This window comes from Saccopteryx bilineata, chromosome 3, assembly GCF_036850765.1.
Source record: "Saccopteryx bilineata isolate mSacBil1 chromosome 3, mSacBil1_pri_phased_curated, whole genome shotgun sequence".
Taxonomy (NCBI): domain Eukaryota; kingdom Metazoa; phylum Chordata; class Mammalia; order Chiroptera; family Emballonuridae; genus Saccopteryx; species Saccopteryx bilineata.
The window spans coordinates 314,158,984-314,174,065 of NC_089492.1; the positions used below are offsets into that span (position 1 = coordinate 314,158,984).

General features: G+C 56.6%; 1 protein-coding gene across 1 annotated transcript; it reads right to left on the reverse strand.

The window, feature by feature from the left end:
- Positions 1–3,990: 3,990 nt before the first annotated feature.
- On the reverse strand, positions 3,991–13,981 carry BCAM (basal cell adhesion molecule (Lutheran blood group)). Its single transcript, XM_066271851.1, has 15 exons — positions 13,828–13,981; positions 11,805–11,926; positions 10,963–11,191; positions 10,808–10,878; positions 10,276–10,372; positions 10,003–10,185; positions 9,568–9,704; positions 9,040–9,196; positions 6,702–6,817; positions 6,452–6,593; positions 6,127–6,263; positions 5,835–5,979; positions 5,605–5,749; positions 4,551–4,668; positions 3,991–4,456 (listed from the first exon to the last, which is right to left on the reverse strand). The coding sequence occupies exons 1-15, from the start codon at positions 13,907–13,909 to the stop codon at positions 4,451–4,453; spliced, it is 1,887 nt and encodes a 628-aa protein (XP_066127948.1). The 5' UTR covers positions 13,910–13,981; the 3' UTR covers positions 3,991–4,450.
- Between the last annotated feature and the right edge of the window lie 1,101 nt (positions 13,982–15,082).

Here is a 15,082-nt window from a genome sequence, read left to right on the forward strand (position 1 = left end):
ACAGTAAAATCACAAAGGCACAAGGTGGGGGCATATGTGAGGGGGAGCCCTGGGTAGGTGTAAGGAACAACAGCTTAGAAGGTCCTGAATGCCAGGTGAAGGCTGGCTCATCCTTCTGAGAGCAATAGGGAGTCATAGAAGGTTGATGAATAAAGGGAGTCTATGCTAAACTTGCCTTTACTTTGTGGATCCCCAGATCCTGTAGTTTATCCCTCTTCTTGCTTCTTCCCCCAGACCTTCAGCCAAGGTAGGAGGGGTCAGACTGAGGAGGGTTCAGGCTGCCGTGTGTATGCAAATTTCCTGGGATGCTATGCAGATAAGGGATTGTATGCAAATGTTACCCTCCTGGGAGGTGGGCCAAGACCCTCTTCTCATTAACTTGGGGACCAGCTGCTGGGCAAAGAACACCTTTCTCCTTGGAGTTCCCTTTCTCCCCTTTTTCCAGACGTCTGTTCACTACCCTGTTCAGCTTCCAGATTCCCTCTCAGCAACGTCTGCTCTTACAGTGGGATCTCTCTCCTCCTGGTCGCTTCTCTGGATCAAGGGACCCTATTTTGCTTTTCTTTTCCCCCCTCCATTTCCCTTGGGTAATACTACTACTACTAATAAACCTGTACTGAGCAAGTACTATGTACCCGGCTTTGTATTAAACACTTTCCACTGTTGTCTCATCAAAGTCTCCCAATCACACTATGACCCTCTGTGTGTGTCTACTTTATTTATTTTAAATTTTTATTTATTTATTTTTAGGAGTTGGGGAGAGAGAGAGAGAAGGGGGGAGCAGGAAGCATCAACTCCCATATGTGCCTTGACCAGGCAAGCCCAGGGTTTTGAACTGACAACCTCAGCATTCCAGGTCAATGCTTTACCTACTGCGCCACCACAGGCCAGACCTACTTTATTTCTTTCTTTTTTTTTTTTTTTTTTTTTGTATTTTTCTGAAGCTGGAAACGGGGAGAGACAGTCAGACAGACTCCCGCATGCGCCCGACCGGGATCCACCCAGCACACCCAAACGCGGGCGACACTCTGCCCACCAGAGGGCGATGCTCTGCCCCTCCGGGGCTTCGCTCTGTCGCGACCAGAGCCACTCTAGCGCCTGAGGCAGAGGCCAAGGAGCCATCCCCACGCCCGGGCCATCTTTGCTCCAATGGAGCCTCAGCTGCGGGAGGGGAAGAGAGAGACAGAGAGGAAGGAGAGGGGGAGGGGTGGAGAAGCAGATGGGTGCTTCTCCTGTGTGCCCTGGCCGGGAATCGAACCTGGGACTTCTGCATGCCAGGCCGATGCTTTACCACTGAGCCAACCGGCCAGGGTACTTTATTTCTTTTTTTAAAGAATATTTTATATTGCCTGACCTGTGGTGGCACAGTGGATAAAGCGTCGACCTGGAAATGCTGAGGTCACCGGTTCGAAACCCTGGGCTTACCTGGTCAAGGCACATATGGGAGTTGATGCTTCCTGCTCCTCCCCCTTCTCTCTCTCTGTTTCTCTCTCTCTCTCCCCTAAGAATGAATAAATTAAAAAAAATTTAAAAAAAAGAATATTTTAGGCCTGACCTGTGGTGGCGCAGTGGATAAAGCGTCGACCTGGAAATGCTGAGGTCGCCGGTTCGAAACCTGGGCTTGCCTGGTCAAGGCACATATGGGAGTTGATGCTTCCAGCTCCTCCCCCCTGTCTCTCTCTCCCCTGTCTCTCTCTCTCTCTCTCAAATGAATAAATAAAATAAAAAAAATAAAAAAAAAAAAGAATATTTTATTTTAGGCCCTGGCCAGTTGGCTCAGTGGTAGTGCATTGGTGTGGCATGTGGAAGTTCTGGGTTCGATTCCGGTCAGAGCATACAAGAGAAGCGACCATCTGCTTCTCTACCTCACCCCCTCTTCGTTTTCTCTCTCTCTTTCCCTCCTACAGCCATGGCTCTACTGGTTTGAACCAAGTTGGCCTCCAATGCTGAGGATGGCTCCATGGCCTCACCTTAGGTGCTAAAATAGCTCAGTTGCGAGCATGGCCCCAGATGGGCAGAGCAACAGCCCAGACGGGGGTTGCTGGGTGAATCCCAGTCCAGGGCGCATGCAGGAGTCTGTCTCTCTAGCTCCTCTCATGTGGGAAAAAAGAAAAAGAATATTCAATTTTGTCATAGAGAAATAAGAAAGCCACACAAATGAGAGAGATGAAACAAAGGATGGATATAAGAAGCAACTCATGAGGCCGTTAGACATATTAAGAATGTGAGGTAAACATACATCAGAAGGATGGAAAGATCCAGGAAGCCCCAAGTTCCATGTGTCTTTTAGGTACTTCCTAGTTGGCGACTCCAGCTCTGTTCCATGAGTCCTGTGCCCAAGCCATGCAGGTAAGAGCCAGATGTGTTTGTCCCTTGCATGACCCTGGCACCTTCCAGGTGCAGAACCATCTGGCTCACCTCCCACTCTGGGGGTTGAAGTCACACACTGGTGTGAGACTGCACACAGAGCCATGTGTACCTCAACTCAGGTGGCAGGGACCTTGGATAGCTTGTGCCCTGAACTAAATGTGCTAACCCGGCCCATCTCTTTTTGCTTCTTATGTTTTTTTTTTTTTTTTTGTATTTTTCTGAAGCTGGAAACAGGGAGAGACAGTCAGACAGACTCCCGCATGCGCCCGACCGGGACCCCCCCCCCCCGGCACGCCCACCAGGGGCGACGCTCTGCCCACCAGGGGGCGATGCTCTGCCCCTCCGGGGTGTCACTCTGCCGCGACCAGAGCCACTCTAGCGCCTGGGGCAGAGGCCAAGGAGCCATCCCCAGCGCCCGGGCCATCTTTGCTCCAATGGAGCCTCGCTGTGGGAGGGGAAGAGAGAGACAGAGAGGAAGGAGGGGGTGGGGGTGGAGAAGCAAATGGGCGCTTCTCCTATGTGCCCTGGCCGAGAATCGAACCCGGGTCCCCCGCACGCCAGGCCGACGCTCTACCGCTGAGCCAACCGGCCAGGGCCTTCTTATGTTTTATTTAATTATTTTTTTGTTTCTTATGTTTTAAACTGATTCAATAAACCATGGGATTTGAGCACCCGAATCAGGCTGGTGAGTGCTTTTGTTCCCAGGCGTCTGGGCAGGTTGCTTGATCACCTTCCAGGAGGTATCTGTAGCCTCTTGACAATTTCCCATGGACATGTGATCCCACTTTGTCCATTTTATGGCTGAGCAAACCGAGGACAATGAGGTGGAGTCACCTGCTGAGATTTGAGGCTTCTGAGTGCAGAGACCTCCCTGTGCCTGCTTTGCACAAGGACTGTCACAGCCACTCCTCACAGCAGCCCTCCACAGGCCCAAGTGTGATTTCTCCGTTTGATCGGCTCAGGGTCACACATGCCGCCTCCATCATTGCTTCTGGGCAGCTTCCAACATTTTTACGACTGTAATGATCTCTCTGCACCCCCATTCTTTCTTTGTTTTTTTTTTTTGTCTGTCTTTGCCTCTCTCTCCTGAAATCTTTCCCTCTCTGTCTGTCTGACTCTTAGGGCTGTCTCTGAGCTGCCCCAGTCCATCCCCCCTATGTCCACCCCACCCCCTTTCCTCTCTGTCCCAGGCTCCCTCCCTCTGGTCCCTCCAAGCCATCCCTCCGCCTCCATCTGCAGGAATGATGCAGTCCAGGGAGGAGGCAGCTCCATCCCTAATTCCATCCATTCTACAGCTCAGAGAAATTTTCCTCTCACAGCTTTAATTCCCTCTGGGGCTCTGGCAAGAGTCTGGGAACTTTTACTTAAGGGGACAGCACCCCAACCGCCAAGCAGGCACTGGTCTTCAGGGGCCATGCCCAGTGCCCTCTGGACCCCAGGCATCTCTCACTTCCATCCTCGGCCAGCTGAGTCACCCTCCGCTTTCTCTGTCTCTCATCTTTTTCTCCATGATGTCAGACATCTCCCAGGTCTTATAAGGGGGCGGGAGAGCGGTGGGGAGGGGAGCATCACCTGCACACCTTCCCCTCTCATCTCCCAGAGGAGGCTCTGGCCACAGGATGGTGTCCACGTGACAGATATCGTTTATTCCAGACTCCAGTGTCCATGATGAGGGGGCGGAGCGGGGGTGGGGATCCAGTGTCAGACTATGCAGCAGGACGTCAGGTGGGGGGACCAGCAATGGAGGCAGGGGGTAAAAATAGCCTCGGCCAGCCGACCCTCAGAGCCTTGTCCCAGGCTAGGCCCCGGGCTTGGGTCCAGGAGCTATTCTGGGGCCTGGGAGAGTCATACTCCCTGGAGGAAGGTTCCTTCCTACCCACCAGTGCGCCCTCCCTCCCTCCCTCCCAGCAGTGTCTGTAAGCCCCCACTGTCCAGCCTGCAGAGGAAGGAAGGGAGGGCCCCGGAGAGGGAAGAGGGCGGGCCAGGGAAGGCAGGGGGTGGGCAGGGCGTGAGCTGGGCTGTTCTCTGATGCCTGCAACTCCAGGTTGGTTCTATTGACTGCCTTTTGCAGGTCCTCGGCCTAGCACTGGGGAGAAGATGGAAGGTCAGCCTGTGCTCATGGAGGCGGCGCCACCCTCAGCAGGCCCCCTCTGAGCAGGGTGCCCAGGCCCCTCACCCACCTCATCTCCGAAGCCCCCACTGCCATGCCTGCCTCCTCCAGAGGCACCTCCCAAGAGAAGACCCGTCTGCTCTGGCCGCTGGGACCCTGAATGGCTCCGCTCTGGCTCCCCAGGCGGCCTGGGGAGAAGAGGCAATATGCTTTCAGTGGTCCTGGCCCGGGGAGACACGGGGTGGGGTTGTGTCGGATGGAGGTAGACCTGGAGGGTGGGTGGGAGTGGGTTGGGGATGGGGCAGGGGGTGGTAATGGCACTGGGGTCACGGGTGGGTTGCGGCCAGGGTCAGCTGCTGGAGTTGGAGATGGTATCATAGTTTGGGGTCAGCTCTGGGCCGGGTATGAATGGGAATTGAGGCTGGTCAATGGTTGGGGTTGGACATGAAGTTAAACAGGAATGGGTTTGGTGTTAGGAATGGGAATGAGGTGGGTTGGAGGGGCTTGGGGATGGGGATGTTGTTGAGGCTGAGTTACGGTTGAGATTATGGGTTGAACTGGGATGGGGTTGGGGTAGAGAGGTTGGGATTGGAGAAGTTGGAGTTCAGAGTTCAGGGAGTCGGGTGTGGTTGGCGTTGAGGTTGGACAGGAGAAGGGTTATGAGGATGGAGATATGGTCAGATTGGAGAGGAGGTTGGACGGGCCTGGTCTGGGCAGGAAGGGAGGATGGGACTGGAGATGGAGCTGGAGGCTGGGATGAGGATAAGAGGAAGGCTGGAAAGGAGACTGGGGTGCATATGGGGTGAAGTTGGGTTTGAAATGGTTATGTTAGGGTTGGGATTGGAGGTGGGGATGAGATTGAGGTTGGAGAGATTAGGGATGGGTTGAAATTGGGCGTGGGGTGGGCTCAAGCATGGTTCTGGGTTGAATGGGACCGCTGTAGTTGGGGAGGCGATGGTGATGAACTAGGTTTGACATTGCAGATGGGACTGCGTTTGGGTTTGGGGTCGAGGATAGGATATTATCAAGGTTGGTCATGGGCTGGGTTTGGGGCTGAGGTCAGAGTTAGAGCTAGGGATGGAGTTGGGTTACAGAGGTCAATTCTGAGGTTGCAGGTCACTCACGGAGCCCCTTTCTCCCCCTGTCGGCAGCAGCCGGGGCGTCCCTTTCGTCTCATGCAATAGAAGGCAGCAACGACGAGGAGCAGGAGGCCCACGCTGACGGCCACAGCCATGACAGCCACTCCTGCCTGGGAGGTCTGGGGGGCCACTGAGGGGACAGGACAGAGGAGGAGGAGCTCAGCCCGCAGCACTGTCTGCCCCCGGGCTCCTGTCCCACCACCGTGGCCACTCACATGTGCCGAAGTGGAAGATGTGCTGGGTGTGGCCATGGGGGTTGGATGCCACACAGGAGACGCCATTTTGGCTCAGGACATTGGTCACCTTCAGGGTCAGGGAGCTGCTCACCCAGCCCTGCCCTCCGGGGACAGGCTCTGCAAGCTGCAGAGGCATGGGTCAGGCCTGGGCCCATTTGGATCAAGGGCTGGGGTGAGGGTAGAGGTGAGGCCCAGTCCCTCAGGAAGTGGAATCAGTGAGGGAGCAGGGGTCCCTCACCCGCAGGGGTCAGGGTGGGGGAGGATCCCTTACAGTGCCACCCAGTTCGCTCCAGCTGAGTTTGGGTTCCGGGTAGCCGCGGGCAGAGCAGACCAGCCGAACTTCGTCTCCTTCTCTCCAGCTGCCCTCTGCCTTGGGCTGAGTCTCCTCTGGCCTTAACTCTGGTTTCCCTGTGGGTGGAGGGCAGGAAGGGAATGAGGGGGAGGCACACTGAGGAGAGAAGAGAGTGAAAAAGAGAAGGGCAGAGAGAGGGGAGAAGAATAGAGTAGGAGACAGAGGGACCATCCGTGGTCCCTTCCCATGGGTCCTGGCCCCCCACCCTTGTTGTCCCCATCCCAGCCTGCCCCTGCCCCCAAACCTTCCACCAGCAGCTTGAGGGTCCGAGTGCGACTAAGGAGGGGAACTGTGGGCATGTAGGCCTCGCATGTGTAGGTGCCAGCAGAGTCAAAGGTGATGTTGCTGAGTGAGAGCCAGGGGCCATCACCCAGGGGTGCTGAGTCCTGCAGGGTGGTTGGAGAGGGGGGGAGAAGAGGCCGGATGGAGTGAGAGCAGGGCAGGGGGTGATGGAAGGAGGCAGTCCCAGGGCTGGGGGCTCCTTCCCCTCTCACCTTGGTCCAGCGTAGAACGGGGGTGGGCAGGCCTTGCACAGAGCAGTTCACGGCTACTCCACTGCCCAGGGGTAAGGAGAGTTCCTCCCCACCACTGAGCTTGAGGGGATCCAGGTCTGGAGAGGAGCACAGACTGTCACCTTCCCGGACCCTCACCAAGTTGATTAGGGGCGCTCAAGGGCTGTTGTGGGTGCAGATGTGAATGCACAACAGTCAGCAGGGAATGCCAACCGTTCCTCCTCGTTCTCCCCATCTCTGTGAACTCTTCCACTCTGCTGTCCAGGCCAAATCTCAAGCCCAAATCTAGAAGTCTAACGCCAACATGTGCCCCCACCTGGGCCACTTTCTCCATGTTTGAGCCCAAAGTTCATTGATAACCTTGGAGGTGTGAGGTGTTCCTTCTCTGACTTACCACTCAAACCCTTTGCTCAAGTCTACACTCTTGCCTTCTCTCCACTGCCCGTTCATTCATCAAGTCTCTGCTCTGCCCCCAAAATGAATCCTTCCACTTCTGTCTATCTCTGAACACCTAGTCCAACTGCCTCGACCACTGCAGCCACCTCCTTCCCGGTTTCCCTGCTGAGCAGGACCCTGGTTCTTTCCACTGCACTCTCCACTGAGCGGCTAGAGGGATCTTTTCTTTTTCTTTCTTTCTTTCTTTCTTTCTTTCTTTCTTTCTTTCTTTCTTTCTTTCTTTCTTTCTTTCATTTTTAGAGAGGAGAGAGACAGAGGGAGAGAGAGGAGAGAGAGACAGAGAGAGAGAGAAGGGGGAGGAGCTGGAAGCATCAACTCTCATATGTGCCTTGACCAGGCAAGCCCAGGGTTTCGAACCAGCGACCTCAGCATTTCCAGGTCGGCACTTTATCCACTGTGCCACCACAGGTCAGGCCTAGAGGGATCTTTTCAAAACACACTGGTCAGTCCTTCCCTCTGTTTAAAATCCTGCAATGGGTCTCCAGCACAGAGGCCAAATTCCTTGACAAAACCAAAAGATCCTGCCTGGTCTGACTCCTTCCCACCTCTTCGACCTCATCTCCTACTATTCCTCCTTGCCCCCTGAGCTCCAGCTACCCTGTTCTCTTCTTGTTTTCCTCTAGTACACCAAGTTGGGTCCTGCCTCAGGGCCTTTGCACTTGCTGTTCCCTCTACCTGGAGTGCTCTCCTTCTGGCTCTTTGCATTTCTGATTCCATTTTATGGTTTCTTATTCAAATGTCCCCTTCTAAGAGACGTTTATCTAACCCCGTGTGTGGACTCTCAGATCTCCCCGTCAGCTGCTGAGAAGGACACCAGCTGTCAGCCCGCAGCTGTCAGCCCTTTCTGGAAACCGCCTCAGCTGCAGAGAGCCCCTCACTCAAGGACATGCCCCCTTCCTCAGGCAGCCCAATAGCCAACGACTGCTCAATGTGGGAGAACAAAAGCCAGACCCCTTCACCCCAACTGGGAACATCCCCGCTTCCAAGTGCCCTGTGGGGCCAACAGAAGCCTTATCTTAGATTGCAGCCCAACTTCTCCCTCTGCCTAGTCCTGCTTCCTTCCCCTGCCCAACCCCTAGTAAATGTGGATGCCAAGGCACTCCCCGTAAATTTCCTGCTTGCAGATCTCCAAGTCAGAATCTGCTTCCTGGGGACGCAGTCTGCCAACACCCCCCAAACTATTCCTTGCTCGCCTGGCCAATTCCTAATCTCTCATTCTGTGTTCGTCCCAGCAGATACAGGATTGCTATCACAAAGTGTCCTGTTTAGCATTACCATCTGTCTCTCCTACTGGGCTGGAAGCTCTGTGAAGGTGGGGACTGGGCTGTCCTGTTCACAGATGTACCAACATCTGGCACAGTGTCTGGCTCCAAAAAGGGGGACATAAGGAGTGCTGATGAACAGAGCCTTTGCACAGGGCTTGGGGGGCAAGTGGACTGAGAAGGCTTCTTAGAAGACAGAGACCCGAGAGACTGGTCAGAAATGGGTGGGGGAGGATGGGGAGTTACCATGGGAGAGAGAAACGTGGGTCTGATGAGGAAAATGCCTTGGTGGGGAGGAGGGTCAGCCACAGGTGAAGCCAGACAGGTGGGCCTTGAAGGCCATGGAGAGGCACCTGAGCTTCTTCAGGGGGTACTTGGGAGCCATGGCAGGTTCTGGAGCAGGGAAGGTCAGGTCTGTGCTTTGGAAAGGGCTCTCTGGCTGCCTGGTGAGGGAGTTTGGAGGGAGCTGGGGAAGGGTCCCCTGGGAAATAGGGAGGCATCTGGCCCAAAGCAGGAACTGTAAACGGGGAGGCAGGACTGTGGGGGTGTAGGTGAGGAGGCAGCTGGTGCCAGGCCCCTCCCGGTTCTCCCAGGGCTCTCACAGGCCACACGCAGCTCCAGGGTCTGGGAGAGGTCAGTGTCCTCGGGGGCGTCATAGTCTTCCACCCTGCAGCCGTAGGTCCCGCTCTGGCCCCGTTGCACCCTCTCCAGGGTCAAGTTCCCCTCAAGATCTGTTTTTAGCACTTCCTCCTTCATGTCCTGCATGACCAGGGGTGAGGGACCTAGCTCAGAAACTGCCCTCGTTCAGTAGGGTTATGCTAAGTCAGCGGCCACCCAGGTCAGAGACAGGCATCTTGATAGGTCAGGGTATCCAGGTTAGCGTCATATTAGGTCAGAGCCCACTCAAGTAAGAGGCAAAGGTCCTTCTAGGCAGGGGTCTCCCAAGTCAGGTATCGTGCTAAGTCAGGACTCTTTCAAATCAGGGGTCAGAAGTCCCCTTAGCTCCTGGGTCATTGGCCAGGTTCCTTGCCAGGCCAGAGCCACCAGGTAAAAGATTAGAAGTTGGGGCAGGTCAGTATGTCACAAAGGTCAGGGGCTGGGGATTCCAAAGAAATGGTGGGGTGAGTCACCTGAAGGCGGTAGAACGTGTACTCTGGGCTGGGGCTTCCATCCCCGCGGCACGAGAGCTGGACAGAGTCACCCTCGCGTACCCAGCCCTCTGTGGTGGAGGGGCTGTTCACCCAGAACTGCACGTGCTCCGTGGGATCTAAGGGGAAGAGCAGCGGGACAGGTCCGTGTGAGATCTGGGCACCCAATTCAGTATAGGAGGACACAGTGCAAAGTTTAGTCCTTAAACTCCATGGGGTTCAGAGTGCTATGGGGGAGTCAGAAGTCGGCTGGAGCTCATGCTACTCCTTGAGGTCAGAGGTCAGCAGTCAGCACACCTCTTAGCATAAGGTAGGAGGATGGAGGGCCGGAGTGTGAGGTCAAGGTTGGCTTGGTGAGTCAGGCCTCAGTGAGGTGTGGAGTCCAAGGTTGGGGAGGTCTGGCCGGAGGGGACTCACAGTGCAGGGTGAGGTGGAAGGGCTGGCTGTCCAGGCGGCCGTGCTGGCCCTGTGGCAGGCTGTAGTGCACAGAGCAGTGGAAGCTGGCTTCCCGGTCAGCCTTGTGGAGTCGCAGGTAGAGGGTGCTGGTGAGAGACTGAAGGCCCGAGGCCTCCCGCACTGTGCGGCTGGTCATATAGCCGTCTGGGGACAAGAGAGTGAGAGGGAGGCCATCAGCCAGTCTGGCCACCACCCCACCCCACCCACGTCGGGCTGGGCTCCTGCCCCGCTCACTTGAGTTCACCTCCATGGGCACCTGCAGGAGCTGCTGGTTCCGGTACCACTTGATCTGAGGGGCTGGGTTCCCGTTGCGGCCTTTGCAGGTGGCAATCTGAAGCAGACACAGGCATGGCCCCGTGCTCTGAGCCAGGACTCTGAATTCTGGGTCCCTGTCCCCTCAAAGTTCTCCCCACTCAGAATCAGGATTCTGGGCCCCCAGCCTCTTCTCTCCCAGGATGCAGAAATCTGACACCCATGCCCTCTCCAATCTTTTTTTCTTTTTAAGATTTTATTTATTCATTTTAGAGAGGAAAAAGAGAGAGAGAAGGGAAAGAGAGAAGGGGGTTGGAGCAGGAAGCACGAACTCTCACATGTGCCCTGACCAGGCAAGCCCAGGGGTTCGAATCGTGACCTCAGTGTTCCAGGGTCTATGCTTTATCCACTGCGCCACCACAGGCCAGGCCCCCTCCAACCTTATGACCCAAGATTCTGGGCCTCCCAGCCCTCGCTTCCCCAGGATCCTGGAATCAAGGTCGGTTCGAGGTACCTCCTGGGCAAAGTTCTCCATCACAGATAGCGTCCCTTTGTTGGAGGAGACGTCAGTGGCCTCTGGTTTTGCTATAGGGCAGATATTACTGTCAGGAACCCAATCCTGGGCTCTCCCCTGCCCCACAGCTTTCCCAGGGGTGTCCAAACACTCACCAAATACCCGGAGCCTAGCAGTGGCCTCGGCAGTGTCCGCTGCCCCTGCCGTCACCACGCACACGTAGTCCCGCTCGTCGCCCACCTGGACCTCGGGCAGCACCAGGCGCCCCCGTTCGTCCAGCTGGTACTGGGGGCTGCGACCCCGGGAGCTGTGCACCCTGGGCTGGACCTCGGAGCCCTGCACTTCGGCTTTGGCCAGGAGGTGGCGGGCCCCAGACCGGTCAGCCTGTGGGCAGGGAGGGCCTCAGCTCAGGCTGCTGGCCACACTTCTCAGCTTCTCAGCCCCTCTGTCTCTTTCCATGTCCCTTTCTTTATGCTGCTTTCTGGCTCTGTCTCTTTTCCTCTTATCTCTCTCTCTGGTCCCTGTCTCTCTCTCCACCCCTCGCGCCCCTGTTCCCTTTCTGGTGTTCGTTTTCCTCTCTCATCTTCCTCTTTCTCCATCTTATTCTGTTCCCGTCTCTCCCTCTGTCTCCCTCGTCTGTCCTCTCTGCTTCCTATTTTTTCTCCTCTTTCTTTCTCTTTAGTCCCATCCCCAGTCTTGCTTTCTTAATGTCTGTCTTTGAATGTTCTCTCTCAAGAGCCAGCACTTCGAAGGGTGACTAGTCTCAGCTGTGCCTGGACACCAAAGGAAACTGCAAAGTGCTTTCCTTTGCTGGGTCTCAATTTTCCCATCTGTTAAATGGAAAGGCAGCTAGGTGGAGCTTATAGGGTTCTTCGGATTCTGATGAAGGATTGAATGTTTGCAGCCCCACTGCAATCTGACTTTTATTTTATTTTTCTTCAATCTGACTTTTAGAACCCCCGCCACAAATCCCTGGTCTGCAGCCCAAAGCACTCACCAGGAACCATTCCAGCAGGAAATGGTCATAGACCCCCAAAGGGGTGCAGTCCAGGGTGGCGGACTCCCCTCTCATCACTTCCACCAGGGGGGGCACAGACACCTGCATCTCACCCTGTGTACCTGCGGGAGAACAACTGAGCTCTTGCCCAGGGCCACCAATAAAGAATGCCCTCCAGACAGAGCCCTTCTTCCTCCAGGACAAAGAAGTGCAAGATCCCAGCCCCCTCCTTCTTTACTGCCCCAGAGCAGACCCGGCCCCAGCCCCACCCCTTCAGACCCAGGAGTCCGGACCCCCAGCCCCTTCTTCCTTAGACTCAGAAGCTCCTGTCTCCCTCCATCTCTCACCTTTGTATCTCGGATCTCAGACCCCATCAGCATTTCTCTCCATCTCTCCCTTCACTTGCAGAACTAGGGCTTCTCCTTTGGGCTACACAAGGCCCTAATGGCCTTCATTCAGTCCTCCTGGGGTAACATTGCACCTGTCCCTGTTCTTCCCACTAGACCAAATGCCCTTCAAGGGCAGGCCCGGGGCTGGCCCACCCCTTTGCTTCCATCACACTGCACAGGGCCTGACACATGGTAACGTAGGATCAGTGTCTCCACCTCTGCCCGTGTCTCATCTTGGGGCTCTATCTCTCAGTTCTACCGTCTCTGCCTCTCTGTGCCCATCATTCTCCATCTCTCTCAGCTTCTGGGCCTCTCCCTCATGAGTGGGGGGCTGAGGTGGGTTGTGGGCTGCGGCTGGGCCTGGAGCTGAGGCGGGATGGGGGTGTGGTGGTAGTGGGGGGGACAGGGCTGGGCAGGTTTCAGGAATGTGGGAGGGACAGGCTGGCTCAGACATGCCCGGCCTGGCGCCAGAGCCCCCTGCCTGCCCTGTGGCCCCCCTGCCTCTGATAGAGCAGGAAAGAGGGTAGGGTGGAGAAGTGGGTAAGGTGCGTCACCTCAGAGCAGGATAGACTAGGGCCTCGGACCCTGGGTCCTACGGTAGAAGGAAGCTGGTAGCTCGGACTCCTTGGTCTGAGGGAGGAGGGGCCGGGGACCTGGACTCCTGGGTCCTAGGGGAGTATGTGGCTGGGCTTGGACTCTCGTCCCAAGATCCTGGCAGATAGAGATGTTCTCGTCGGGAAACCACGCTTTCTCCCTCTGGGCTGGCATCCTGGCATCAGCTCTCAGTTCTTAGAACCTCCCTTCCCTTCCCCGCCCAGCCTGGCCCAGCCCTGCCCCTGGAGACCCACTATTTGCCATGCTTGTGCCAGGGGCCTGGATTCCCAGGAACCCACCTCTGGCCCAGGCCTGTCCTAGGGGAGGGGGCATGGGGCCAGGCTGCTGCCTGGAGCTGGGTCTGAACAGCAGAGAGTGAGGGCGAATGGAAAGATCCCTCTCTCTTCCCCAGCCCCTCCCATCTCTCTGTCCCTCTGCTGCCAGCCCTCAGGGCCTCCACCCCTCCTACTACCAGGCAGGTGTGTGGATTTATCTGGGGCTCCAGGAAGGGGGCACTGTCACTCGGAAACACTTTGTTCCACTGTCACTGTCCAGGGCCAGTGCTCCAGCCCTTACCTAAGGGAGGTGGGCTCTTTAGAGTCTGGACTCTGAAGCTCTCAAATACCTGTGACTCGCTGGTTTCTAGCTATAGGGTCCCGACCCTCTCAAAACTTGAGAATCTTTCAGGAGGAGAGCCCTGGGCTTTTGGTCTCCTGAGTCCTGGGGGAAGTCACTCCAGCCACTGGAGGTCTGGACCCCTGGGTCTGAGAGTTCAGGGGGCCCAGGACCCAGATCCAGGGGCTGAGGGCCCACTCTCCTGGGTCCTGAGGAGGCTCTGACTTCTCAGGTGGTCTCTAACCCACTGCTGTGGCACCCCAGTCCCTCTTCCCAGTTTCTGTTTCTGACTGTCCCCAGGACGCCCCCTTCTCACATGCTCCCATATCTCTCCTTTCTGAGGTCCCCAGGTTTGGCTTCCCGGATTGGGTCAAAGTCCCTTTCCAGTCAGTCCCCTGTCGCGCCCTGCTTTCAGCGGAGCATACCTGGGTGCGCCCCCAGGAGGAGCGCCAGCACCAGCAACTGCGGGGCCCTGCGCGTCTTGGCCAAGGCGTCTATGGGCTCCATGTCCACAGCGGTGGCAGCAGCAACTGAGCCCCAGCTGCAGCTGGGCGGTCACCCGCGGGGCTGAGAGGACGAGGCTCCGCCTCCAAGCCCCGCCCAACTCCGCCCTCCTGGCCCCCCTGCTCCCCCCAAACCGGGAACCGGGCCAGGACCTCCCAGTGCCCCTAGAGGACCTCCCAGCGCTCCTCCAGGAGCCGTGCTCCTTCTATCCCTAGCCCCAGGCTGTTGCTCACATGCTGACCAGCACCCGTCGCGGGTGGCTTGATGGACCAGTTCAGCAAGTGTATCCTCAGCGTGGACCTTACCAGACAATAGGGGACCCTCTCTCCCCCTGACTAGGGGCCTTGTGTATTTAACCCAGCTGACTCCACACTACCAGTGTCCAGCACTGGCCTCTTTCAGCACAACCAGCAGCACCCAGCCTGCCCAGTGGCCCAGAACAGCTTTTCCAGTCCGCCCTGGGAGTCCCTCCCCTGTGGCCAGTGCTCTGGGCAGCTTTCCTGTCTGACTACTGGCCTGAAACCTTTCTGTTTAATCTTATATTTAATGGCCTCCAAACTCCAGTTTTGCCCAGGGGGTGTATGTGGGGTGCTCTCTCTTTGGATCTCCCCTGTAGGGCCCTCTCTCTCTTTCTCTATCTGGGGAATCCCAGGAATGCCACCCCCCTTCTTCCTCCCAGTTCTCTTCACTCCCTCCCTACCTTGGGGGAGGGGAGGAGAAGCAGGCTGGCAGCAGCAGGTGAGCCAGAGAGGGGAGGAGGCCCAGGCACCTGAGGAAAGGGGGTAGGAGCATGTCTATGGGTCAGGAGGAAGGGTCACAGGTCACACTGAAGATCACAGATCAGACTGCCCAGGCTCCTCACTAGCCAGGTGAGATTGGGGCAAAAGCCCCAGACTGCTGGCTGCGGGGCTGGGGGTCAGATGTCACTGGTTACTAGGGAGAAATTAAGCCCTGGGTACTGGTCCGAATGGGGGTAAGCTGGGCATGCTAGGAGAGGTTCCCCAGGCCTCTGACCAGACTGGGGGTCACTGGCAAGACAGGCTTTGCCCATCAGACACAGAGGGCAGGCTCGGATTCTCTGATTACAGCTCCACCGGGAGCCGGTCGGCCTGCGCAGGGCTCCTTTATCGTCAGTGGTACAGAAGAGCGATTGTTACACCAGGAGAGGTGACCTTT